This window comes from Xiphophorus maculatus, chromosome 12 (genome assembly GCF_002775205.1).
Source record: "Xiphophorus maculatus strain JP 163 A chromosome 12, X_maculatus-5.0-male, whole genome shotgun sequence".
Taxonomy (NCBI): domain Eukaryota; kingdom Metazoa; phylum Chordata; class Actinopteri; order Cyprinodontiformes; family Poeciliidae; genus Xiphophorus; species Xiphophorus maculatus.
The window spans coordinates 22,579,032-22,606,564 of NC_036454.1; the positions used below are offsets into that span (position 1 = coordinate 22,579,032).

The 27,533-nt window shown below is 40.9% G+C and overlaps 2 protein-coding genes across 2 annotated transcripts in view; one reads left to right on the forward strand and one right to left on the reverse strand.

The window, feature by feature from the left end:
• bin3 (bridging integrator 3) overlaps positions 1–9,490 on the forward strand; it is a 34,527-nt gene extending 25,037 nt beyond the window's left edge. The window contains exons 7-9 of the mRNA XM_005808491.2: positions 2,634–2,775; positions 4,783–4,917; positions 8,162–9,490. Of these exons, the coding sequence (XP_005808548.1) occupies positions 2,634–2,775; positions 4,783–4,917; positions 8,162–8,308 (424 nt within the window). The 3' untranslated portion in view covers positions 8,309–9,490. The remainder of the gene's footprint in view (positions 1–2,633; positions 2,776–4,782; positions 4,918–8,161) is intronic.
• Positions 9,491–9,808: 318 nt separating this feature from the next.
• LOC102218120 (long-chain-fatty-acid--CoA ligase 1-like) lies at positions 9,809–27,200 on the reverse strand. The gene is made up of 20 exons (XM_005808511.2): positions 27,113–27,200; positions 19,017–19,231; positions 18,801–18,915; positions 17,793–17,857; positions 17,600–17,689; positions 15,940–16,039; positions 14,409–14,587; positions 14,281–14,313; positions 14,040–14,091; positions 13,808–13,881; positions 13,421–13,498; positions 13,210–13,344; positions 12,990–13,124; positions 12,185–12,353; positions 12,004–12,092; positions 11,811–11,927; positions 11,412–11,555; positions 11,208–11,309; positions 11,044–11,115; positions 9,809–10,953 (listed from the first exon to the last, which is right to left on the reverse strand). The coding sequence occupies exons 2-20, from the start codon at positions 19,227–19,229 to the stop codon at positions 10,816–10,818; spliced, it is 2,100 nt and encodes a 699-aa protein (XP_005808568.1). The 5' UTR covers positions 19,230–19,231; positions 27,113–27,200; the 3' UTR covers positions 9,809–10,815.
• Between the last annotated feature and the right edge of the window lie 333 nt (positions 27,201–27,533).

The window sequence follows — 27,533 nt, forward strand, 5'->3', positions numbered from 1 at the left end:
TGTCTTCTCTACGTTAGTAGAGTCGAGTTATGTGATGGTGAAAGTCAACAGGGACACTCGGCCTTCCAGACTGAGGGAGTCTAGACCAGACTTGGGCTTGGCTGACGCTTCAGACTGGCCTGCCTGTGGATTGGCAGCTGCTCATAAACACAACTCTGGTCTATAAGCTATTTCCATTCAGCCTGTTCACCACAGCCTGACCTGTCACATGCATCGTGGCGTGCCCTTGGCCTCTGTGCAGCATCCAGCCCGAGAGCCATTGAGAAAGAATGCAAGGCTACTGGTTGACCAGTAGCTGCTCAGCCAAGACAGGGACATCGAGGGAAATGCTACATATCAAATTAGCTTGTTTTACAGTTAAAAAGCATAATTTTTGATGGTTATACAAAAAATATTACCACAAAAGACTTTACCAAAAGAAAATTAAAATTGCTTTTGAATGGGGTGGTGTGGTGGCGCAGGGGCAAAGCATGACCCACGTTGAGGCCTTAGTCCTTGTAGCGGTGGTCGTAGGTTCGATTCCCGGCCTGGCGACGTTTGCCGCATGTCTTCCCCCTCTCTGATTACCCAGTTTCCTGTCAAACTACTTTCAAATAAAGGCCACTAGAGCCAACAAAACCTTTAAAAAAAAAAAAATTGCTTTTGAATAAACATTTCCTCAATCGTGACAAAACAATTATACTTCCTAAAAGGTTTTTGTAATTCAGTTTATAAAGTGCTGATTCATTACATATGGGTTTCTTTGCCAAGAGTTTCTTTGTTTTATTTCTGTTTTTTTGCTTCACAATCTTCTCCAGCCGGCGTTTATCTCTGTTTTTCTGCTGCATTGTTTCCGTCCACTCAACTTTTCTTTATTGCACCTCAATACAGCCCTTTGTGAATGGTCCTCTTCTTTAGCAGAGACTTTTTGTGTCCTACCCTGCTTGTCTACCACATTAATCGCTATCTGCTGGACAGTTGTCAAGTCAGCATTCTTCAGCATATCACTTTTTGAATTGACTTACTGAGGTGAATTGATGCCCTAATTTATTGAGACACACCCATAAAGAACCATTTTTGGCTCTAGACCCCCGGGTTGAACACCCTGGTCTCTGTAAACACTTTTTCATTAGCATCTGGGATAGGAAGAAGAGGAATTGTCCGCTTATAATTAAATTTTTTTCTCATTTATGGTGACTTGGGCAGTGGTGATGTGAAGTTTCTGAGTGCTGACAGCAGCACTGTCCCTTCCTAGGCTGCAAGCCTCAGCCTGTTTATGTTTGGCAGAAGAAAGGACACCAGGTGAGCTGCGCTGGGGGGATATTCTATTAGCCTTCGTGTCATGGAGAAGTTAGTGTGCTGCTGCGTTGTCATCAACCACAAGAACTACGTTGGAAAGCACTCGTGCCTTGAGGCCAGTTACATAATCCCCTGGCACTTGAAGTATGTGTACGCTGGAGCAGATAGTAGACTCGAGGATCGGCTTCCACCCCTGCCATAAACTGGGCCAAAGTGGGATTTTATAAATAGCGGTAGAGCGTGGGCTGTGGGGCTGGGCTGGGCTGCGTGATGTCACTCAAACACTACTAGACCACTCCTTGCTTCACTTCCTGTCGGAAACAATCCCTGCTTGTCTGGAAGAGATCCTCAGCGCCTTCCCCCTTTTAACCAGGCAGCCTACGTTAAGGCGCAGCACCAGACAGAGCTCTAATCTAGGATTTCACAATCCGTATGCACGGTCTCAGTGGTTCCCTGATCTGCCGCACATAGTAGGGCAAGGGTTGGCATGGAGAGCAACGTAAATCATGGAGCCCACACATTTTGCAGCTAATAACGCTACACCTAATGGCTGACGTTAAAAAAGCGACTGTAGTAGTGTGCCTACACAGCTGATGAAGCGCTTTAAATGACTCATTCAGAATAGGTTTATCTAAATTTTTCATTACGACTGTTTTTACTTCTGACTCATGTGTAATCAGCACGTAAGAGTAATCCTCCAGGCCTGCTTTGGAAAACTGTTTTCTCTGGTTTTTGTTTATTGCTCAGATTTTTTTGCCCTAATTTTAAATCATTTTCCACTTTGTTGTTGTTTAAGACTGCACTTAAATCTGGTTAAGTTATACCTTCTAAAGTAAAGACAATGCAAACAAAATGTTTTAAGTTTTAATTTTTGCATAAAATATTATCATACGTGATAATATATTTGTGTACAGTATTCCCGTCTCCCATTTAAAGCAGCCACAAAACCAGTGCAACAAGTCCCAGGATGAAGCTCAGACTCCTGTTGCTAAGTTACAGATGAATGTTTCCCTATTTTTAGTGCACAAGACCAGGATTCTTGTTGCAAGAATGCATTTTCATTTGAAATATGATAATTGTCACAAAATGAATTGTTTCAAGCCACCCTGAACTATAGTAATTAGATAATAGATGAGAGGAAGCTTAATGCTGAGCCGTCCTCTGGGGGATGGAGAGCACCTCTACAATAAGATGTTGAGTAGAGCCATTTTATTAAATCACAGCGGCTTTTATGATGCAGTACACTTTCACTGTTTTCAGTAAGTTCAGCTATCTTTTCTTTTTTCCCATCACAGTCTGAGAACTGTTTTACTACGAGTATTGCTTCATGTGTCTATCTGTGGGTGTCGTTTCAGGTACAGCAGCGTCTTCCCGAGCCTCAACATGGCGGTGAAACGCCGGGAGCAGGCTCTGCAGGACTACAAGCGCCTGCAATCCAAAGTGGAGAAGTATGAGGAGAAAGAGAAAACGGGGCCAGCTATTGTCAAACTTTGTCAGGTACTTTGTTTGGTATTGCCGCACACATCGGCGCTCTAAAAGTATCACTCTAACTTCAGCAGCAGGAGGAGGAGGGTTCACCTGCTCTTGTTTGTTTATGTGTCCTGAGAACGGAGCATCATAGGTGTAAAAAAAAAAAACACAAATGCTGACTGGATATGAATAAAGTAGTTTAGCACATGCATACCGTACATGTGCACTCCTTCACCCACGCAAGCTGCCAGGCTCTCTCAAGTTGTGCCTTTTTGAAAAAATGAAAAAAGGCACTGCTGCACATCTACGTAATTGAGAATTGTAGACACACACATGCACGCACTGCGAGGCCACTACAGAAGTGTGCACATTCACAGATAATGTTGCAGCGCTGCCTATGCTATTGCCTCTAACGCATCCTCACATGGTGAGCCACCCACACACTCTGAGAAAAGCTCTGTCAGGGGAACAAAGCCTTGAAGAGGCCCAACATCCCTGCCCTTTGTATCCGTGCGCACTTAAAGAAATGATCCTCGCTCTACGTTTTGTTGGCCATTTCAGCGAACATATGTGGCGAAATAAAACCAGGGCGAGAGGTGCTTATCATAATGCTTGCACATAAACAATATGTTAGTGTATGATTATTGCAACTTCCCCCTATCCCCCTTAATAAAAATTCTCACCCTCTCACAATTATTCATTGTGCATTCCATAACTCTATGCCTACAGCAGACTACCCACTAATACATTCACACAGAGATCAGTGGTGCTGGAGTCCACTCACAGCCAAGTCTGCCCACATTACCCACTCCTCCTCACTGTGGTCGTGATTACAGCCTTTTTTGCACTGCATCTCCGTGGGAATTAGGCAAATATATTTCATAACAATAAGAAAAACATTCCTCATGGTGGCTCAAGTAATGGATTTACTCAAATCTAACTCTTGTCAGAGTGGGTTTTAGTTGTGGTTATCTGGAACTTGTATATATTTTCTTGAGAGAATAAATAATAACAATGTACCATTTTAAGGGCTCATAAACAATCTGGAAAACCCTGGAAATGCATTCATTCAATGACTCTTCTACACATCCATCCATTTTATAAAATGTTTGGTGTTTCAGGCTCAATATATAAAACTTGGGTATTCTAGAAATATTTGCTTTTCATTCACAGTGAGCATTTTCATTTATAGAATAAAAATGAATGACTTACTACTAAAATACATTAAAGACCTGTTGGTGTTGTAACGACCTTTCAGACCACTCAGGTTCTTTGGTGCTGGTTTTCTCTGCATCCCCAGAACCAGAACCAGAACCAAACATGGAGAAGCAGCATTCAGCTTCTATGCACCACAAATCTGGAACAAACTTCCAGAAAACAGCAAAACAGCTGAAACACTGAACAAACTTCCAGAAAACAGCAAAACAGCTGAAACACTGAGTTCATTTACATCAAAACTGAAAACCCGGGCGTGCCGTGGTGGCGTAGGGGATAGCGCGACCCATGTTTGGAGGCCTTGAGTCCTCGACACGGCCAAATTCTGGTTCGACTCCCAGACCCGGCGACATTTGCCTATGTCTTCCCCCTTTCCTGTCAGCCTACTATCATATAAGGGACACTAGAGCCCACAAAGAAGACCCCCCTGGCCGGGTACACAAAATATATATAAAAAAACAGCAAAAAAACCCTAAAAACCCACCTGTTTAGAGCTGCCCTTGGTTAGCGAAACATTGATCAACATATTTGATGTGTGTTTGCTTGATGATGGCATTTGACAAGATGTAATGTTCACTGCTTATTTGATGATTGACTATATGATGTTTTTATTATGTGCTGAAATGTGCTATACAAATAAACCTGACTAAAATTTAAAAATAAGAAATCAAGCAGGAAAGGACTTCAAACTCTGGGAGTTTGAGTCTGGAAAACATTTTTAAAAAAAGATGCGAGAACCCTGAGTTTTCTACATTTGAGGCAGGTTATATGTAACCTGTGCTTTTCTCTTTCTTTTTTTGGTTTTCTTCCACACTCCAGGCAAAAGATGAGCTGCGACCAGTCAAGGAGGACTTTGAGGCCAAGAACAAGCAGCTGCTGGACGAGATGCCCAAATTCTACCAGAGTCGCATCGACTACTTCCAGCCCAGCTTCGAGGCTCTCATCCGGGCGCAGGTTAGCAGACTTCCCCAGAATCGCAGTGTGATGAAGGCTCTCGCAGCTGCAGACACGCCCTGTCAGCAGGGAGCTGTTAACAGTGGATAAAGTGTCTGATGAAGGGTGTGTTTAACGCAGGCAGTCTGTCTCCCTCTCTGCGGTCCTAATGTGATTAACCCCCCAGTGACGGCCCACACTGCTGTGAGGAAGGCCTCGTCTGTCTGGCTCCGCTGCAGTCCTGCAGGCCTTCCTCCGACCTGGAGCTCGTCTTTAAGCAGCTGAGTGTCTGAAGTTAGCGCCACGTCCCCCCACCCCACCCCGCCCAGCCGACACAGACCTGCTTGGCCCATGTCATTTCCTCTTTGGGACAGTCACTGGCACACTCCTAATTAGCAGATTAGATTATCTGTGACTTATTGTCAATTAAGGAGTTTGCCGATGCACTTTGAACTTGCAAATGTAACATCAAACTGTGCCCAACAGAAATAGACATACAAGTGACTGAGATTAAATTCTAACATATTTACCTGCTGTTGTTATATATATATATTTATATATATATATATATATTTAGTAAGAATCTGTTTGTGACTCTAGCTATGAAGTGCAGCACTCTCCAGAGGATGATAAGCGGACTTGATCCTGAGCCATGCACTTCTCTTCCTCCCTGCTGTGTCAGATAAAGGCACAAAGGCTGCTTTTGTTGTGAACATCAACTTCACTGTAACAAGTCTTATGCAGTGATTTTCACAGTAGGCACAGGCCGGTATGAGCTTCTCACAGGACAATAGCCTTGAGTAAAAATCAACTCATCTGGCTGATACAGGTTTCTGTTTATTGTTTTATGGTTTGACCTGAGGATTCTCGTTTACCAAATTCAGATTCTTTTTTCTATATTAAATACAGTATAACATTTAGGATTATTCTTCGTTTGATTTGTATTAAAATCAAAATAATTTAAAATATGTCCTGTTGGCTGATGCATTTAGAGACTGAAACTTGAAAATCTTAGTTTTTATACATTTAATGAATAGAAGAAATAAAATTTGATTTTTATTTTTTTTTAAATTGAGTTGTGATAATTATATGAAAAGGTTCACACACACCCTGACTTCACCCCCAAAAAAACCCAAAAAGTAATTTTTTCAGTTACTATTCCAATTAATTTATAATATTTTATTCTGCCATTTTGATTTCGCTACTTGGACTTATGTTAAAAAATAAAATAATTAGACTAAACACCTGTTAGGTTTAGCAGTTACTTTGACGTAAATATTCCTATTGCAGAATATTATAGCTGATTGTCATTCTGCTTTCTGAAACCAGGCTCATGTTAGCGATGTAATTCGGTCAGCCCAGCTGCTCAATACTTTACCAGCTGTAGATTTTAAACAGTGTTACCTTATCAACAGAGCTGGGTGGTGCTCCTCCAGCTCCCTCAGAGAGTTTTGGCTGCAGGCTTTTTCTTTAAACAGCACAATGTGTTTTTATTGCAAGTATAGGTAAAGTGTAGTGACCTTGTTGCAGCCATCTGATTGGAAGTGTATATCAACAAGAGTGCTACTCTGTGATTTACACGGCTGGGACAAAACCAGAAAAAAAAGGTCACTCTTTTACTTTCTCTGGTGTCTCAGTAAGAGGACATTAAACTAGAAGAAACTGTATGTTTAGTGGTTTTGAAACCTTTAAAAACTTTATTAGCAGCAGCCAACGCAGCACAGTTTAGGAGCAGGTTTCCCAACCCTAGCACACGGCCCTCCATGTTTTAGGTGTTTCCTTGTTCCAGACTAGCTGATTTCAATTGATGGATGATGAACAGGCGTTTGCTGACCTGCAGTCAGCTGAATCAGGCACATTAAAACAGGGAAACATCTGAGACATGCAGGGCAACAAAAGATATTTTGTAATTCATCCTGGGCTACAAATCTATCATACAGCTGCATGCAGGTGGGAGTCCCACTAAAACGTACATATCAGGCAGGGAAGCTGTGCTGCCAAATAGTTCACAGTTCACAACAATTTTCTGAAATGTAAACAGCATTTATTGGAGCCATCAGGAAACCAGCTGTAGAAATAAAGTGCTAAGAGCAAAATTAACAACCTCAGTCATATTTCTGACTTTTGGGTTCCTTATTATGGCAGGATGGCAAATTTCTGGCCCAGTATTTTATTTTTCTCATTCACTATAAACTACATATCTCCCCGTCTCTATTGCATTTTTGGTTAATTTTCTCCTTTCCTCTTTGGTCATAAGTAGCTGCAGGTGTGTGTGGCCGTGCTTACTCCCAGCAGTGAAATAGTGGCTTTGGACACAGAGGGCACAGTGATCTGGTGTACATTATCATCACCGTTCTTCTGGACATTTCCGATGGCCCTTTCAACAAGTCACTTTTGGGGGAAAAAAGTGTATCCGTTTTACCCCTACAAACAGCAGTAACCCAATACTTAGAGCCCACTCATGTGGTTTAGGTGGCACATATTGGTCTAAACAGGCAATGTCTTTCAGACTGAGCACTTAAAAGAGCGGTTGAGAGACCTGACATTATTGCTTCTGGCCTGAAATCCTTATTATACTTCTGACAAACTTCTGAGTCAACAAATAATTCAATTTAGTAAGTAAATCTGCCCCCTCCCCGTCTCATTATCTTGGTCAGTCCAGGTGTTTTATTCTGCAGCGGAAAATCTATGCTGTACCACGGACGCCTCGCGCGTCCCCTCAAGAGCGTGGCATTGTTTGCATTGCTGTTTGAATAAATATTGAGATATGCTTGTGGGTTTCAAGGGGGTTTCATTTCCCAGTACTTTTATTCTCTGCCTACTCTTCTTGGAGTCCTGTAATGTGATTAAAGTCTATTAATCATCAAAGCAACTCTCCAGGGAGCCTGACTCATGCACTAAGGGGAAGAAGCAGGGGTGGGAAGTGTCAAGAAAGCTTTCAGTGAACACTCTATCTCTTGTTCACATTGGGAGAGGAAAGCAGGGTCACTATCCACTCAAGTGCTGGCTTTTTGGGGGCTTTGTGAGAGTTGTTTGATTTCTACGGGCTCCCTCTTTTTCAAATCACTCCTCATTAGGAGAAGACTTAGAGACCAGCAGCTTCCGACGTGCGAGTCAAAGCATGATCAGACTGTGAGATTAACGGTGAACAAAGGTCTGCTAATTGACCCCTGAATACATTTGTTTCAAAGGAAAGATGGGGATTATGTTGTTTTTTTTTTCTTGCTATGACACAATCTTTTCTTGTGTGTTTTCTGCCTGTCAGGTGGTCTACTTCACTGAAATGTACAACATCTTCAGCCAGTTAACGGACCAGATCGACGAAGCCGGGCTGACTGATGAGCAGAGGCAGAAGGAGACCGAGGCCAAACTCAACGAGCTGCGCTCTCTGTCCATCGTCGCCGACGACTGAGGGGGAAATGCTGGAGATCGGGATGTGCTCTTTTCATCCCTCCCTGAATGGATTTCATCCCCTCCAAGCTCCTCAGGAGTTCAGACGGACAGCAGTGGCTTGAAAATTATTGACAGTTTATTTCATTGCAGCCCCTCTTGTTTTGCACTACATCCTAATGTCTTTTTTCCCTCTTTGCAAAGACGCTGTAATACGGAGCAGCTGAACGCCACTTTAACTAAGCCATCAGCCAAGTGCGACTTTATAAGCCAATATGTTATATTGTTTTTTGTAGTAATGGAATCAGGATGTTTTAAAGCAAAGTATAAGGTTTTACTATGTTATTTTGGAGCGAGTTTGTTTTCTAATGTTACATTCAAAAAAATGTTTTATTGATCACTCGTGTTACTAAAAGTCTAAATTATTTTTTACTCCACAGGACTAAAACCCAAACGGCTTGTTTATTGTTAAAAAAAACTGTTCTTTTTTATCTTCTTGTGATATTTAAGTGACTTCTTTGCCATCGTGTGTGAGGGCTTTAAACGTTTCCAACCTCACCTCTGCATAATGCGTCTCCGCTGCCCTGCTGAAAGGTTATCCACTCAGACAGGAGAGAGGAACCGTCTCCACCGAGAAAAATGCTTGTACTCCCTCTAGTGGGAATTGCTGCACACAGCAACCGACTTTCCTTTTGTTCACAGCACCCATCCTTTGTTCTATTGTTGGTGAGAGTATGTGTTAGCGAAGAGCCTCACACATTGTTGGCATGCTAGAAAGTCCCTTCTCTTCACCCTCAACACCAGGGTTGGAAGCCAGTTTTTGTTTCTGGCCTCCTTTGATTTTGGAAGGAGTCGCACTGCTTTGTTTTCACTCTCTATTGAGATGAGCCTCGGTATGAAAGCTAAACTATACGGTTATGTGCACATTGGTTTCTCAGTTGTGACTTTGTTTTTCTATCTTTCTTTCCTTTGTATGGTAACAAGTTGATTTGCTCCATTTTTATATTGTTTGGAGTTGACCTCTGCAACCTAAGTTGTTTATGTTGCACAGAAATAACTTTAAAAATGAAGGTGCTTTTCTTAATCGGTTAAATTATTTTTTAAGAGTTGATTTTTTTTTTACAGAACTAATGGGAATCTTTGTCTTTAGTTATTGTATTGTGTTACTCTGTCTAATTAAGTAAATTAAGTTTGAAAAGAGGCACCAGCTGCTTTCTCGTTTGTATCTCAAAGTCTGAACATGAACAGTCTCAAAACTGCAGGTTTACCAGTTCATATTTTATTTATCATTGCAGATTGAAATGATTTTTTATTTTGATGAACTTAAGATATCCTCTGACAGGTTTTACCACTGAGCTGAGAAAACCCTCAAAGCATTCACACCCCTAAAACCTCTCACAATTACAACCACAAATATCAACGCATTTTATCGGGCTTTTTGATAGACCATCATGGAAGTCCATATTTGGAAAGAAGAAGTAAATTAGGTTTAGTTTTTGCTATTATTTAAAACAAAACTGCATGGTGTTCATATATATATTTAATGTATGACAAAATAACAAAATCCAGTGCAATGCAAGGATGGCATAATTAAAGTTATTGCTAAAAGAATGTATGTGTTAGCTCCTCGCTAACACATACTCTCATGTGTTACAGATGAATGCACTCATTCAACAATAAAAAAAATGTTTCAGCCCTTCATTAAGCTTCTAGATCTACTTCAGAGTTTTAAAATGAACCCAAAGTTGTTAAGATGGGTTTGGTTAAGATGCCAAAGAACTGAAACGATGGACTAAAATAAAGTTATGTCCATTAAATCTGACATAATTCAGTTCACATTTTATAGGTATTATCGATTGTGACTGATCAAAGTTTGTCTAGCTGGCAAAAGTAGCTGCCAAAAGTGTTGCTTCATGATATTTAGGGTGAAAACATAAAACTCAACTATTTGGTACTATTCAAAAAATTGAATACCGACTGGGGAATAGCAGGAATTTTACATGGACATTTTGTAGGCATCCTGCATTTTGTTGCTTTACTAAAATCCCAGTGAAATACACAACAATTCATGGCTGTAACATGACAAGACATATGAAAAGTTCAAGGGGTACAAATACTTTACAAAGTATGCTTACACAATTTGTACGATATAAATCTACAAGTAATCTAGCTTTCATGAGCAAAATGTCCCTTCTACACCCAGACCCTTAAATCTCCTAGAAAGAAGTGCAGCATGATGAAGATGAAACTCTGCCTCTGTAGGTGACTTCCTAATCATATTTGTTATTTTGCTTTCTACAAATAACACAAAACTCCAGTGAATAATAGGGAAGCATTATTCACTGGAATAATGCGTCCAAGCACTGATGCTTGGAGGCACTGATCAGAAATGCAGTTACCACAAAACAGAGTGAAATTCAATCAAATATCAAGTGGAGTTAAAAGTGTTTGAAAAACAAAATATCACCACTAGTTATCTTCAGGTACCATGGACAATATTTCCCTTTGTAGACACTAAGTGTTTTGGAGTTAAATCGGAGTCTTGTACATGTTCGCTAGCTGTTCCTGAAACACCCTACGGATGTCGGCTCGTCTGCTCTTTAGGGTGGGCGTGAGAAGGCCGTTGGCGATGCTAAACATCTCCGGATGTAAATAAAGATCCTTCACCTGAGAAAACACAAAGAGAAACTCACCATAGTGTTCTTTGTTGCTGTTAAATTTGATCTGATATTAGTTTTGATGTCACAAACAAGTCACCTGTTCAAAGGACTTGAGCCCTGCTTCCTTCCCCACAGCCCTCATGTCTTCTAATACTGCGTTCTTTACATCCTGTCAGAGAAAAGGTTTGCTCGTTTTTTGTTTTTAAACCCTTTTCAAACTGTTAGATGAAGAACATTTGAAGTAGCTTAATAGGAACTTACTGGGTTATGGCACAGTTCCTGGTAGGACCCCACAAAGGCCCGCTCCTTAGCCCATTCAACAAACACCTCTCGGTCAGGGACAACTATACCTACAACATAGGACTGCCGACATGAAACACAACAGAAAGTCAAAACATCTCACATTCTCTCTTGGTAGGGTTTTGCCTGCGGATTGACTGAAAACGACCTTATTAAGAGGCCAACCTGTAAACTGTCTCCATGCACAAACACCTGGAGGACGGGAGCAGAACGCATGTAGACGTTCTCTATCTTCTCTGGAGCGACATACTCTCCCTGGCACAGCTTGAAGATGTGCTTCTTTCTGTCGATGATGCGCAGCGTGCCGTTCTGACACAAGCATTGGAGTTACATGAATATTTTCTCATTTAGACAAAAGACAGTTTGCATGTAAGCATTAATAACCGCTAAACCTATTCACGTTTTTTCGGCTTACATGTAGACCAACAGAATGAAGCAGAATTCTGACAGATTAGATTTTTTTTTCAGTCAATCGCATAACATAAACTACATTTTATAGAGACAAAACGTGAACAGTTCTCTCTTGATGGCCTCCATTATAGTCTGACTATGTCCCAATCTTACTGGAAGCCATTGGCCCACATCCCCAGTGTGGAGCCAGCCGTCACTATCCAAGGCCTCCGCTGTCCTCTCCGGGTCCTTCAGATAACCCTTGAACACACTGGGGCCGCGGATGCAGATCTACCAAGACAAAGGACAGAAAACTATCTCCAGGCTCCAGGCTAGAGGAGAACATGCGACGCATCATAAAGTTCACCTCTCCTTCTCCATTCTTAGCAAAGTAGTTCATATCAGGGATGTCCACCACCTTCACCATAGCGCATGGCAAAGGAGCACCAACGTGACCTGAAAACAAAACACAAAAGAAAAAAGACATTTACTTATCTGATGAGGACAGAAGGAGATGTGCAGGCATTTTAAAAGAGCACTATCCAAACCTGTGCTGGAGTCTCCTATCAAAGAGAAAGTGCAGCCTCCAGTGCACTCTGTCTGTCCATAACCCTCACATATCATGCAGCCCATAGTGGCTCTGAGGAAGGATAACACCGTGCAGGAGATGGGAGCTGAGGCAGTCAAGGCAAACCGGAGATTACCTCCTAAACTGGCCTGAAATACAGAGTAAAACAAAATCAGCTTTTTAATAAAAAATGGCTAAAAGACAGCCGTGTCATGGATCTGAGCTCGTTTCTGTCTGAACTTTTGTCACCCTTGGTCACAGTTTCCCATCTGAATTGATACAGCAAGCCAAACTCCTTCGGTTCTGCGTCGCATGTGTAAATGCCTCTTCAATGCACTCCCACAGGTCCAATATGCTGCTGGTGATTTTTGGCATCAGCTGCTGGAACAATTGTGCTTCTCTTGAAAAGCTTGGATTTGAATCTGGTGCGATTTGCGAGGCTGATTGTTCACAGGTAATATACGCACTAACGCCGTGCCATTTAAATTCAAGCGATGCACAGATGACTAAAACGGTAAAGATAAAACAGAACAGAAAAAATGTTTCCGTCCATAAAATAGAGTGGTATCTCAGAATTAAATGTGACATCATTAGTTTTAAATAAATGTAAAAAATCAAGGTAAAAAAGGCATTTCTTGTTTCTATTCTTAATATGACAGACTTTTACCTAAAACCAGAAGTACTATACTGTTTTATAAGAAAAAAAAAAGTGAAAACCCTGATATAAAAGCAACACTAGGAAACTGACTTGGGAGACGAGGCATTTGTGTTTTTCAGACTCTGACCTGAATTTTCTTGAACACCAGTTTATCCCACAGACTGTTGTTGCGCACAATCCCTCTGCAGAGCTCGGCCTGCTTTCTCCCGACAGCGTAGTGCAGCAGAGCCCGCTGAAGCGGAGAGGTCACAGAACCCAGGATCTTGGAGGAAATCATAGGAAAATGGACGAGATAAGAACCACCTTCTCTGGAGCCTTCTCACGGCTTAACTGAGCGCTTCACTGACCTTATCGTAGATGCGATTAAGAATGCGGGGCACAACGGGGAAGAGGGTCGGTTTGAGAGTTTTAATGTCGTCCATGAGAAGAGAAACGTCACCCTGGAAGAACCCCACTCGGGCTCCGTAGCAGTACATTGTGAGCTGTGACGGGAAGGGATTTATTTGGGGCAGACAGAGGAAAAAAGAAACAAAAATGCCTGCTAAGATGTTAAACTACCTGGATCATCCTCTCGAACATGTGGGCAAGAGGCAGGTAAGAGATCGACACGTCCTCTTGCCGGATCACAAACGAACCCTGAGAGGCAACAGGAAGAGAGATGAGCGAAGCTCGGGGGACAGATTACGTTCAGGCAGCGGGATTACAGGCGAAGCCCCGCAGACAATCAAACACGTTTCTTTAGCAGCAGCTAGACAGCACAATCTTTAGACAGGGGCAATTAGTTAAAGTATCTCACAGCGACATGGGGCAATCAAACATCCAATTAATCATACCATTAGACACAGCAGGGAAGGGGGAACAGGTTTGAGATACAAGCAGATGGGAGTGCGACTCTAGCTGCAAGGCTGTTCTCAATTACACAAGGAGGTGGAAATGTAGACAGACCTCCAGGATCTTAATGACAGAGGAAGTATTGGAGGCGATGTTCCCGTGGGTGATCATGGCTCCCTTGGGCTTCCCTGGATAAATAAACAAGAAATTATTGCCGTGCCCTGCACAGCAAAAAAGGAACCTACAGCGGCACCGCAAAGAAGGCCTGTATGTGGGCACTGAGGGACGTTCCTCTAATGATGTTAGAGGGGTGTAATTACACAGAGACCTCTGAGATCAGGCGTACCTGTGGTTCCACTGGTGAAGCAAACCACGGCCAGATCCTGAGGTTGGGGCAGCTGCGGCAGACAGCGAAAAATATGAGAACGTGACTCAGGTTTAGAGAGGAGGAAGCCCTCGGTCTGGTTCATAAGTGAGTGTTAATGATATCTTGCTGGACAGGAGCAACGACAGAACCGTCAGGCGGGCATTTAGGTCATGAATCAGTTTGATGCGGTGACGTCGCAGCCGAGAGACGACAAACTCACCACAGGATCTTTGAGGTTCTGCTTTCCCAGCTCCTACAACGTGTACAGTACACACAGTCACTGATGGGAACGACTAAAAAGCACGTGTGTTTGAAAAGAGTCTCCGCTGAGCGCTGGCACCCACTCACCATGAGCTGCTCCCGGTACAGAACGTCCACCTCGCACTTCTTCGCCCTCTCTCCAAACGCTTGGCTGAAGTCGTTGAACAGAACCAGACAGGAGACTTTGGGAGTCATGCCTTTCTCTTTGCACTCCAGCAACAACGCTGCCCTCTCCTCTCGGTCACAGACAACCAGGGACATCTCAGCTAAACAAACACACACGCATACACACAAAGGTTTGCGTGTAACTTTCAAAAAGGTTTGTATGAATGTAACTTTTGGACATTCTGAACAGCTAAAAACCACAAAGCTGCATGTATTTTATTGGGATTTAATGTGGTAATTACTCACTGAGGGACAAAACATGTTATTTATATTCAAACCAACACAAAGCGGAAGGAAAGGTACATTTTTTAGGAATTTCTTTTTGTTTTGTTTTCACAAATAAAAATCTGAAAAGTCATGGATGTGTGTTCAGAGCCCTGAGAGGAACCAGCTTTCCCTTTCGGTGTATCCCTCTAACATTTTTCACATTTGGAGACTAAAATTTTTGCCTTTGTTTGTTGCAAAGCATCTCAAGCTCAGTCAGGTGTAATGGAGAAACACAGCCATGAATATAATTTATCTGATCGTCAATGTTCAAGTCTTGCCACACATTTTCAGTTGGATGTATGTCCTTTACTTTGACTGAGCCATTCTAATGAATACATTTTTGATTTAAACGTTCCAATGTCGCTCTGTTGAATCTTTATGGTTACTCTTCCTGCTTGAAGGTTAAACTCCTCCTCAGTCTCAAGTCTTTTCCTACTTTGAAACGGTTTCCTTCCAGGACTATCCTGCATTTACATCTGTCCATCTTCAGCACTTCAAAGCTTAGAATATTATTTTATAACATAACTCTGGCTTAAACTTCTCCACAACTTTTATCTCTGACTTGTCTGCTGTATTTCTTTGGTCTTTGTGATGCGGTTTGTTCACTTATGTTCTCAAAGAGGCCTTCACAGAAAAGCTGGGCTTCTTCATACTGACAATAGTGATTGTCAGTATGAAGGCAGCTGAATAGAAATGCACAACATACTTTTCAATTTGTTTTTAGTCATTTGAAAAAGATCCAAGGTTGCAAAGCACTGACTGTAGCTGCACTTGAAAAGTGCTTGATATTTACCTCAGTTAACTTCATGCTGTATCTCCTCTACTTCTTTTCTGATAGTTACTTTACAGGTTTAATGTAGAAACATTTTAAATGTTTGAAATCATGTCCCATTTTTAAAAGAATAGAGTTTAGTAGGAAGATCTTAATGGTTTTATACAACCACAACACCAAAGTCCCACCAAAGAACAGCTTATTTAAACATACAAAAAAAATAAAAAAATCTCAGATTGTTTTTGTCATAATTGACCTTAGAATAAAGTTTAATGAACACTTTGTTCTTGTATATCTCTAAACATTTTCTCTATTGACTCTGACTTGTTTGTTCTGCTGAGGTTCTTCTTTTTTAACGAAGACTCAAGAGTTTGAGACGTGAACCAGGCAGAGATTTCAGGGACGTTTTCTCACCAAGGTTGAGGATGTGGACCATGGCCTCCGTCCCCAGCGTGTCGTACAGCGGAACCAGAGCCATGGAGTAGGTGTAGCAGGCCATCTCTGAGATGACCCACTGCCACCAGCAGAGGGAGACAAAGCAGCATGGTTAGACCAACTCGCACAGGCGTCACACACTGTTGAGCATTTAGGTAGATGATTACACACTACACGTTTAAATTAAGCATATTTACACACCCTAAAGACACATTTATTAGGTATGAGAAGAAAGTGCATGTGTGGAGTAATGCAATAAATAATCCCATCTTCTTTCAGTAATACTGATTTGACATTTCCTTGGCATATAACCAAAGTAAACAACAGCCAAAAGACATTTTATGTCTTTAGGTAAAATGCAGCATCATTATATGGGAAAAATCTATGTAATGTAAAAAAAAATCAATCAATTAGTTCATTAGTATGAATTTCTCAGTCATTAAATAAAAGTTAATCTGATGACATACCTGTGTTTCTCACTGAAATAATGTGTTATATGTACATTTGCAACACATAAGATCAAACAATGTCTGATTTGAAGGAATGGTTTCTGTTTACAGCCATAGAAACCCATAATAACGACTCTCTCTGGGGAAGTCAAATGAAGCTGCTTAATTTTAACACGTCATCCTCTAACCACTCCTGCATAAATAACTTTATAATTAAAAAATGAGCTAATTTGTAAATGATTTGGCGATTTCAACGGCGCCAAGGAGGTAAACAGCTTGCCCTCCTAATGGACCGCAATTAAAGCACATTTTTATGATACTGAAGACCCAGAGTCGATGCTGAACTTACCCTTTCTGCACTAATCTAGCAGTAAATGTTCAAAGTACGATTAATGGAAGGTGATGTGTGGCTGAAAAAACAAGCTTAAATCATTGAAAAAAACGCAAAATCGTATCAAGTATTTTTCGTCTAGTTTCTAGTTACAGGTGAAATAATCCACCAGTAGAACCAGTACTTTTTCATCAACATCAATGAATTATTGACATATACCAAGCTCATATTTCTTCCTGAAAAGTTACTTGTAAGTTAGTTTTGTCTTATCTCAAGTGTCCAAAGATGTTTGCACTAGAAACTAGACAAAAACTATTTCGTGTTTTTGAAGCGAGTCCATGAGGTGTTTGAGTTGAAATAAAGGGTTTAGTTTGATAAGATATGGAGTAAAAATCTAGCGAAGTGTCCACATGCTACTTAACAAATGTAAGGCATGAAATTATTTACTTTTAAAGATAAAAGGTTTTCTTTAGGCCTCCTTTTTTCATGATTCATCACTTTTTTATTTAAGATGCCAGCTGAGGCCTGTAGAGCCTTCAATGAAGTTTTAGGTTGTTTTTTTGTTTTTTTTTTAGCGCTGTCTGGCCTCTAGGTGAACCTGCTCTTGTGGAAAATAGTTTTAAATATTTTTTGTTTGTGAATAGTTTCACTTGGTGTGCAGAGGAGCAATAACTGGCTCTCTGAGATTTTACTGGATTGACTCCTTTTGTTTTGTTAAAATCATTTCCCTCTGAGATCACTGTGTGTGCAGCTGCTCGTGAGCATAAAAGGTGAGCCACACACACAGTAGGTTTTGTCAAGCTGTCAGTGGAGAGGATTTAGGTTCCCTGGAGACTAGGCTGACAACATGAATTCCCACCTCTGGTCTGTTTGGAGAGTAAACCCCAACAAACTGCTGGCAACCTTTGGCAATCATCCCACTCCCCATCCACTGAGCCTGCTGAGCCACCTGGAAGATTGGAGAGCTTCAGTCAACACACAGTAAAGACTGACACATTACGCAGGAATGGTGCTGTGATGGACGGAGAGATCAAACTTTAGTGGTGTCAAACCTCAGAGTAGGAGATCCACTCGTAGGGCTGGCCTGGCTTCCTGTAGCCAAGACATGGACCGTCTCCTGCAGGCCACAAAACGTTACGATTTATACAGCAGTAGTAGTTACTGCGTCTGAATGCGACAGCTCTGACTTTTAAAGCAGAAGGACAGCTTATTTCTTCCACCAGAGGTAAGAAACAAACTTCTTACACACATTTACAATTTGCTTTTGCAGTTTGATTGTTTTTGTCATTTACACCAGTTAAACTGTTTTTCATTTTGTCACATTACAAACACTAACCTCACTGCATTTAACTGGGATTTTATGTGACAGAGCAAGACAAAGTAGAGTATAACTCTGAAGTAAAAGGAGCTGACAGCCGCATTGTTATTCAATTCCCTTTAATCAGATGCATGTAAATAAAATCTACATGAGCAACTGCCTTCAGAAGTCAGGGAGTTTGGATTTATGAGAATATGGATCCAGCAGAAGAAAAAAAATGCAGAGAGACAAAAATAAGAATTATATGGTGCACAAACAGGGCAGTTTTAGACCAAAAAATACTCTCTATAGACGGCTATTTGACGAGCCTAAACAAAAGTTTTTATGTGTAGATGTGGGAAGCTGGTGAAGACGCGCCTTTAAAGACTCCGTGCTAATCGCATCAAAAGGTGGCGACACAATGTTGTTTTCATTATATTCTTCGTTTTAAATGCTTTTCTTGTTTTGTTTTTAAAAAGCAACGGTAATGTAAAGAGAAAACCACTGATTATATCCTTCTGTTGAGTATTTCCCACAAACGATACTGAAGTGAAGCGTCGATGAAGGTTACTCATCGGTTACTTCTGGGCCTGAATGAAAATATCAAACGTTTCAGATATGAGATGGTTTAAAAAAAACAAGTCATGTATTGTTTTCCTTCCACACTTTTGCACTACTCTGTGTGCCACTTCTCACACAAAAATCACAGCAAAATTACATTTAGCAAGGCATTGTGGGAAGAGAACCCTGCTTCATCCATCACCTGATATCCTCAGACCTCTCTGGAACATCTCATAGACCGTCCTGATGTCATCGTAGTAAAACTCCAGCAGATTGTCATCTTTAAGAAGAGCAGATCTCCTGCAGCTGGGGTCTCCCTGTGGACAGATCAAACATTTACCGGCGACTGAACGCTCTGCCACGACGATGACATTAACGCACAGCCAAAGGCTTAAATGCCGGTAGTGGGGCCACTCACGCCGACAGCTACGGACTGGGCTTGCAGATCACAGGGAGGACGAACGGGCAGGGGTCGGGTCAGCAGCCAGTACACGGTGAGGGATGCCAGGGCCCCTAACCCCAGCAGAGAGGAAGTCGACAGGGACGGCAAGAGACTCCACAGCTCCTCCGCTTCAGAGCCTTTGAGTCCTGCGTGGGAGCAAAGCGAACGCAACCACTCCTGGAGCTGCATAGCTGCGAGAAAGAAACGAAATGCCCAGAGAAATGCATGAAAATTACATGGTGCAGAAGCAAATGTTTAAGTCTGCACAAAAACAAACACACAGAGATGTAATTTATTCTGCTTCGCTACAGTTCTCTCGCTCTCTCTTTTTTTTAAACTTGATGCATGTTTCATCATTTTGCTTTGAGTTTGTTTGCAGGTATGGCACAAGAAATGTTAGAAAATGGCTGAAAATTGATTTGTGGTTTGCATTTTCTTTTGCAAAATCTTACATTTTAACACCAAACAATTTATGAAAGATTTTTAGATTTATAGTTCGAACAAATGAACCCTCTAACAAAATTCCCAGACGTTAAAATCTTCCTAAACCTTGTTGGAGAAAATGCTGTGAAAGGATGAAATAAAATTCTTTCTAAAGTTTTGGCAGCTACTTTCAAACATCACTGCACGTCACCGTGAGATCACCAAGCATGAGGGTGGTGGTGTCATGCTCTGGGGGTACTTCTAGGACCGAAGTGGGGTTTTGTTTCAATGCAGATAAAATTGTGAACAGTCCGGAATATCAGTCAGTTTTGGCCCAAATTAACATAACCTTCTACAGAGGGAGAGCATGCAGAGTTCTTCTGATTAATACAGATTTTATTGGGTGTCTGAGTGATAAAATCTGTCCACCTGCCTTAATTAAATAAAAACCACTGAAAATGTGAAAGCGTGGAATCTGGCTGTAAGTGTGGTCAGCGGCCCGAAGGCTTGGCACTACTTGGAGAGAGACAGAGAGAGAGAGGGAGAGAAGGAGGAGAAGAAAAGGCTTGGGCACACATAGGGAGGGCTGGTGGAGAGACATCAGGAAGTAGAAACGATTGGCTCAACAGAAACAGGCGCTGAGGTTACTCTCAGTCATGCTCTGCCACGGTTTCACCCGAAAGAGAGCGGAAACAAAACAAAACAAGAAAATGTGGGTGAGTACAGTAGCGAGGAGCTGACGGAGGAGGATCAACGAGGTTCAGCCTTAATGATTCATGGCCAGACTCCACTGCTCATAGCAAAGCTGAGAGTTTGATGGACTGAACACAAACAAACTCTATAACAGTGTTCACTCACAACAGGGAGCTAATGTCACCCTCTCTGGCAAAATGATTTCATCTTTCACCAGAAAAACAAATTCATGTCACTGAATAAATCCCTCCACTTCCCACTCTGACGCCCGTTCTTGAATACCCCTCAACCTCTCACCTACTTTCTCCCCCCAGCACCCGATCAGGAGTGGGAGAAGGGGGCGGGGGTACCAAGTGGCATCTCACATCCCTCCCTCCCCTCTCTTTTCTCACCAGGCTGACTCTACGTCGCTTCCCTTCCTATTCTTGGGTAAAGTGAAGTTGCACTCATCCTCAGAGGATTTCTAATCTTCGCCAAAGCAGCAATTTATGCGAGCTAAAGCCGTTTAGTTTCCACTTTACACCTGCTGAAGCAGCAATGCAGCCGGTGATCCCCTTGAGAGCTTTCATGAGAGTAAACAAATGGAAAACAAGAGGCTTGACAAAATGTGACATAAAAAAAAATGACGGTGTGCAGCAAAAAGAGCTTCCTGCAGCCCCAGTTCCTGTCTCTCCTCGACCCCCATCCATCCTTTCTTACTGGTTTCCATTGGAGCTCAGACAAGGGCCATTATACTCCCAGCCTTTTACTCCCCAAAGACAAGACAAAAGAGATGACAAACACACGTTAAATAAAAAAAGTGAGTCTGAGCGATTTCCTTTTTAAATTGTTACAGAATCCCTAAGTTCTCAAGAGAGCAGGAGCCATTTTTTTGTACAGAAGTGATTTTATCATCTTTCAACGTGAAACTATAAGTTAGCCCTCATACAGAAAGCTGTAAGGGAGCAGAATGTATGGTCACCGCGAGAAGGCAGGTATGTAGCAGAAAGCCTGGAGCAGTTTGCATGTCCATGCACACGCCAGCAAGCAGAAACACAGCTGGTGAGAAACACAAGCAAGAAACATCATTTGCTAGAGGTGGGAAACCCAAAACCAGAAACAGGTTTTAAGAAAAACCTGGAATGCAGTCAACAACAGTATGAAAAGTAACGGTTACATGTTTTTCTTGTTTTTTTTTTTTTGGGTGCCATAAAACACTCAAAGTGTATAATGTTCTTGCTATTCAGAAGAGTAATTAAATAGGGAACCCAGCTGGTCAATCCTTCTAGTTCCAGTTGAACCCAACAAGAACAAAACTGCTGGTGGCAAAACACATTTCCATTTACATCTGTAGTTTTACACGTCCATCCACGATTATCAACCACAGTGAGGATCCATCAATCCATTTTCTATGCCTACTTATCCTCGCAGGTTTGTGGTCGTCGTGCGAGATGAAGGGCACAGTGTGGAAATATCTCACCTTTAACACAAGTGCTATTTGTTCAGTGGGGAAAATTCTCATATTCTGTTGTTTTTACCTACATCACCGCTAACATTATCACACATCTAAATAATAAATCTAACTGAAGGATTTTTTTTTTCTTATTTTACTTTAGAATGTCAAGGAATTCTTGATCTGTAATCTAGGCTTTGCTGTTTCGAAGGGGTACAAATATAACATAAATATCCAAAATGAGAAAGACAAGTAAACACAAAGTTCACTTAAGGTGGATGTTTCTTAGTCGTCATAAGTTAGGAAATAAGTACAAGAAATTATCTCCATGCCTATACTGACCCATATGTACGGTCAGAGCAATAATTAGTTTATAGCAATTGGATTTGTGAGAAAGCAGGATGGATGAGGATCCATAATTATCTAATTAAACCACACAGAGTCAAGAAGATGGCAAACTCTCAAAAGAGTGCATGAGTATGTTAGTTTGCTAAACTACTCTGAGACTCCTGGTGGATCAGGAATGTAAGAAAAGATGAAGTGTGACGGCTCTTCATGCCCACTGTTCAGTACAGCAGAGGATATGTGATGCTCTGCTGGGTGTTTCTTTACACAATCAGTACATATAATCTTAATACTGTAGATTCTACCAAAGAAAAAGAAAGGTCATAATTTTGTCTGTCAATATGATGATAATGATCCAAATGTTAAGGCCAAATCAACACTGAAATGGCTAAACAGAAGTAAAAACAACCTTCTTCTAACCACTCCAGTCCTCAGGCCTGAATCCTGTAGAAAACCCACAACTCTGAATAATCTAAAAAGATTGAATCTACAAAGATCCCTCTCTCTGTTCACCCCAAGCTTGTGAAACAACCTCGACATCTTTTCCGCACACGAGGCTCACAATGCATCCAAAGTACACTCCAGTTTCCTGTCTACGGAAACATCGGCATGTGGACGGAGGAGGGTACAGATCGAAGCGCTCAAACGTCAAGTCTGTGTGAGTGATGACACTTCCTCCTGAGCCACAACCACCAATGTTGCAGAGAAGACGACACAATGACAGAAAGAGTACATAACAGCAGGCGGGCCACTTAGCTTGAGCCTTCAGAATGGGATGAATAGAAGCTGGACAAGAGCAAGTGGGACGTTAAGCCCTGAGCTGAAAGGCTCTGTGTTCAGGCAAGCTTGTGCGTGAAGTAATCAATAGTTTCTACTTGCCTATTTAAAATCTCTGCCACTTGAAGGCCGCTTTCTTGTAGCAGAGTGGATTTATTTAAATAATTTGAAGTTATTTTAAAACATCTTTTCAGGTTAAAAAGCTTTAAAAATAGAATATATATCAAAACGAAGGTCTTAGAGAGCACTTCAGATTGTTGTCATGGTAATCACATACAGTGCACAACATCATCCAATCAGCAGTGCCTAATCTAGGGCAGATTTTCTCATTTTCTGTACTTCAAAAAACGATAGCTGTGCACTTCGTATGAGTGACTGATTAGTTTCTGGGTTTACTTTTAGAACATGTCTTCTTCTCTGAAAAGAAATATGTATTTTGACTCATTAGTTCATTGAGTGAAAGCATGAATACTTGCAGAACTTTTATCTCATTAGCTTTCAAGCAATTCTTTGATCAAAAACAAATATTTCTTTAGAGTAGTGAATTAATGTTGGCCAACCTGATAATTTGGAGTTTGTTACTATAAGTCAACATGCAGGTGCTAGCCTAGAATCTATAATCATTATTTTAGCAAGTTTTAGCGCTTTAGCGAATTTTAACTTTTACATGTTGTTTTTTTTCACACTACGTGGAGTATGTTACTGTAGGTCAAGATGTTAATCCTAACCTGGAGGCTATCATTTGTATTTCAATTAGCTTCTAAGCTAATTTTAGCTTATAAAGTTGTGACCTTAATTTAGCTTTGTAAACAGTGTTCTGCATGAATTTCTGATACTCTTTTGTGCAATTTTTGCATTGACTTAAATTTCCTCTCTCCTACAGTTTTTCTCTTTGCGTTTTGCAGGCTTTTGCTTTATTTTGCTGCTTCCGCCTATTTCTTACATTTCTGCATGTCTTCTGCAGTCAACTTCAAATGTTTCTGCAATTTTCACTAAAAATATTCAGCTTACAGCATTCAAGCTGCATTCTTGCAGGAAATGCACATTGTTCCAGCTAATGTAAAATTTAACCTTAGACATGTTTTGTAGAGTGATAATTATGGTCAGAAAACTCTGGAATGTATTATAGCAACATCTGCGACGCAGCTTGTAAAGCCAAACAGGAAAAAAAAGGGATGGTAAAAAAGGTGAAGAATTTTAATTAAAATTCCATCTTCCATTTAAAAGCGGCAGCTGTAAATTCTTTTCACGAGTTTTCTGTCAAATACTCAACGTGACTGTGGTAAAAATAAAACACTGAAGGAAGCGTTCTCTTCTTTTCTCTGGCAAGCAGCAACAAAATCTTTTTTATGATTGAAACAAACCTTTTGGTCATGATCATTACAAGAATGAAATGAAGTGTAAGTAAATGCTTTGTGCAGCGGCTAAGTAAGCTTCTGTGGTGATCTGAGCAACGGCAGGGAATGACCCAGAAAACTACAGGAGGTGACATGTGGAGGGGGAGGCTTTGTAGCAACACCACAGAACAGGCAGGAACCGTAGAACTGGACTCTGCACAGACTCCCTCAAATAAGTGGTTGGATTGTGCTTGTTGTGTAGATATAACCAAATTTGGGATAGGTACTTCATAATAATGCTATTTTCTACCCCACGCGGTACAGTATAGGAAAATTAAATAAGGGACGGCTTTACATCTTGCAACTTGACTTTCCAAAGGACAGAATAGCGTCTCTATGGGTCTCAAATTCACTCAAAACCATTCAGATCTCAAACAATGAAGGCTTTGTCCGTCTTTTTTTCTTCTGAAGTATTAAATCTTCACTTTCATGCAACTAAGAACTAGACTCTAACATGACATTGTACACTAAGGCTACATTCCATTTTCCAGGCATCACCTTCACATGTTTCCTACTTTAATTTAGTGCTACTTTGCAATAGAACAATTTCAGTAATTTATGTAAAAACAGGAAATATCAAAAACAATGATTAATATGTATTTTAAAATGTATTAATACAGTCAGAGAAAGAGGGGCATGAGAGACAGAGTCTAAATCAAAAACAAATCCAGAATATCACATTTAAGTAATTAAGAAGCATTTTACTGAATGAAATGTATTTGATACCCCTTTGTTTACAGTTACGGAGGTTAAATGTTTCCTAAAGTTTTTGAGTTGGTTTTGACACTACAAAAGGGATTTTGACAAACTCCTTCACACAGATCATCTCCAGATCTTGTAGGTTTCGGGGCTGTCGCTAGGCAATACAGACTTTCAGTTTCCTCCCAAAGATTTTCTATTTGGTTCAGGTCTGGAGACTTGCTGGGCCACTCCAGGACCTTGAAATGCTTCTTAAAGAGCCACTCCTTAGTTCCCCTGGTGGTATGCTTTGCTTTGGGTCACTGTCATACTGGAAGACCCAGTCACGACCAGTCTTCAATACTAGGCAGCTGTTGCCCAAAATGTCACAATGCAAGGCCTCGTCCATCCCCTGCTCAATACAGTGTAGTCGTTCTGACCTCTTTGCAGAAAAGCACCCAAAAGTATATTTCTGGGATGGTGTTCTTGGGATTATACTTATGTTTCTCCTTCCTCCAAACACGACAAATGGAGTTTACACCAAAAAGTTATATTTTGGTCTCATGTAACTTCATGACCTCGTCCCACGCCTCCTCTGAATCACCCAGATGGTTATTGGCAGACTTCAGGCGGGCCTGGACGTGTGCTGGCTTGATCAGGGTTACCCTGCGTGTGCTGGAGGATGTTTAGTGCATGACTGTGTGCCATTACTATGGTAGCCTATGAGGCAGCCAGATGTTTGGGGGTTTTTTCCCAGCAATTGATACTGAGCTGATTTTCCAGTTGAACTGCTTGAATTTTTGCTATTCAATGTTGAAATCATTAGCTGATGAAAACTTGTAAGCTATAATCAATAGAATATAGCTGTAATCGACATTGTTAGAATAGATAATCTCAACATAGAGCAAGATTTGAGCCAGAGGCAAGGCCACAGTAAGTGCAGCCTTCCCATAAAAGGAAGGAAATTAAAAATGTATCAAACCTAACCAGGTTTTTGGTGTATGTCAGAACATTCTGGATATTATAAACACTCAGATTTTCTCTACAGTAGAACTAACTGGGAGGCAATGCACCGGAAAAATCCTCCCCAACGACCAATGCCCCAGTCTACATTAAGACTGAACAACTATATATACAAGTAATGCAGCTGCAGCAAGGCCAGGAACTGAATTTCAATCACACAATGAATAAATCACATACAGTGTTGAAAGACTTCTACCTGGTCTGTAGCACGGAGCAGATCCAAGAAACGTGGAAAATTGAAAACCATTAGATGCCCACTCTCTCTAATGATACAAAGCTAAATGTCAGGTAAAAGATCAGGGGATATGGCAGTAATTATCCTGAATGGTAGAGTAATTTGTCACAACAATGTTCAGTGGACACAGAGCTGAAAATATACTTGAATGGCATAAAACTGATCTGAAGAGTCAGGAGAGGATAAATACCAAATTTGGGGCCTATGAGGGTGAGGGGATGTTAATGCTTCAAACAACTTATGTCAAAAATACTTGAGGCGGTCCAACTAAATTCAAACTTGATTATTTTGTCCATTATTGACTTTCTTTTTGCTTATTTTCATATATTTTCTTTAAAAAGCCACAGTATGCTTTGTGTATTCTATGGAACGACAAGCTAGAGCTGTTCATCCAAGTAATCCAATATCTGCCAAGTATTAAAAAACAAAACTTACTATGAAGAAATAAATTAAAATTATTTTTACTTAGATTTTTTTTTTTTTTTTTGGATGGGGAGAGATGATTCTGTTCTTCTGTAAAAGAAAAAGTAGCATTTCTCAAATTTAAAACATGCAATAATGTCTAGTTGTTGAATAAAGTACTATTATCTATCATTTATTCACACACACACACACACACGCACACACACACCCACACACACACACAAACAAAAATAACAAGCAGAAAGTAATCTACCCTAAATTAAATGTTTCTGCGGGGTTTTAAATAACAACCAGTTTATTTTAAGCTAACCATTAAAATAGCCACCTAATATTACAGTTAGTATTGTGCAAATTGTTTCGTCTAAGAACTTCACCTTTGTTCATATTAAAACAGCTAAAGTGGGTTTATTTACACCTAGTACATCAGTTTAAGCACACTTTCATTCATCTCCTCTGAGATCTAAAAGCTGCAACAGGCTCTCAGCTCCGGAGTCTGGGAAAAGTCTTGACAGTCTGCTGCTGTTGCTGCAAAACCTTTCTGCTCGGAAAGCTGAACCTCCAAAGAAATAATAATAATTTTTAAAAAACGTTGATTTTTCAAACTCAGAACAACCCAACAAGGTGAGCAGCTGCAGACGAAACTTACCTGGGCACGACGCAGACCTGAGAAAGGAACTTTGATTGCACCGCGAGTTTTAGTTTTCCTGCAGGAGATCCCATCTGAATTTGTTCACGTGTCAAGTCAAGACACAAAAAGCATTTATTTCCGGCTAAACGTGTAGAGTAAAACTCTTTCACAATCTGCAGCGAGCCGTGGAATATAACATGGAATGGCTTGTTCTGTCAAATAAGAATGATAAATTAAGCTAAGCGTATGCTGTTTATTGCTTCTTTAAAATATAAATACATATTTTCAGCACTTTCATGTCCAATTATTCATTGACAAATTAAGTAGTACAACAATAATAATGATAACAGTAATCATAAATGAATATGAATCGTCATCACCATGAGAGTTGCTTTGTTTTTAAATTAAGCGCCAGTGCGTGTGTTGGAAAACACGGTAG

Bases quoted from the DNA above. Each gene is read 5' to 3' on its own strand.
- LOC102218120 (XM_005808511.2), bottom strand. From the start codon at position 19,229: ATGCAGCTCCAGGAGTGGTTGCGTTCGCTTTGCTCCCACGCAGGACTC. The intron at 12,354-12,989 runs GTCAGAGTCTGA...TCTGTATTTCAG, and splicing joins TGGTGTTCAAGAAAATTCAG to GCCAGTTTAGGAGGTAATCT. The intron at 11,310-11,411 runs GTTGGCCTCTTA...TCATGTCGGCAG, and splicing joins TGCATGGAGACAGTTTACAG to TCCTATGTTGTAGGTATAGT.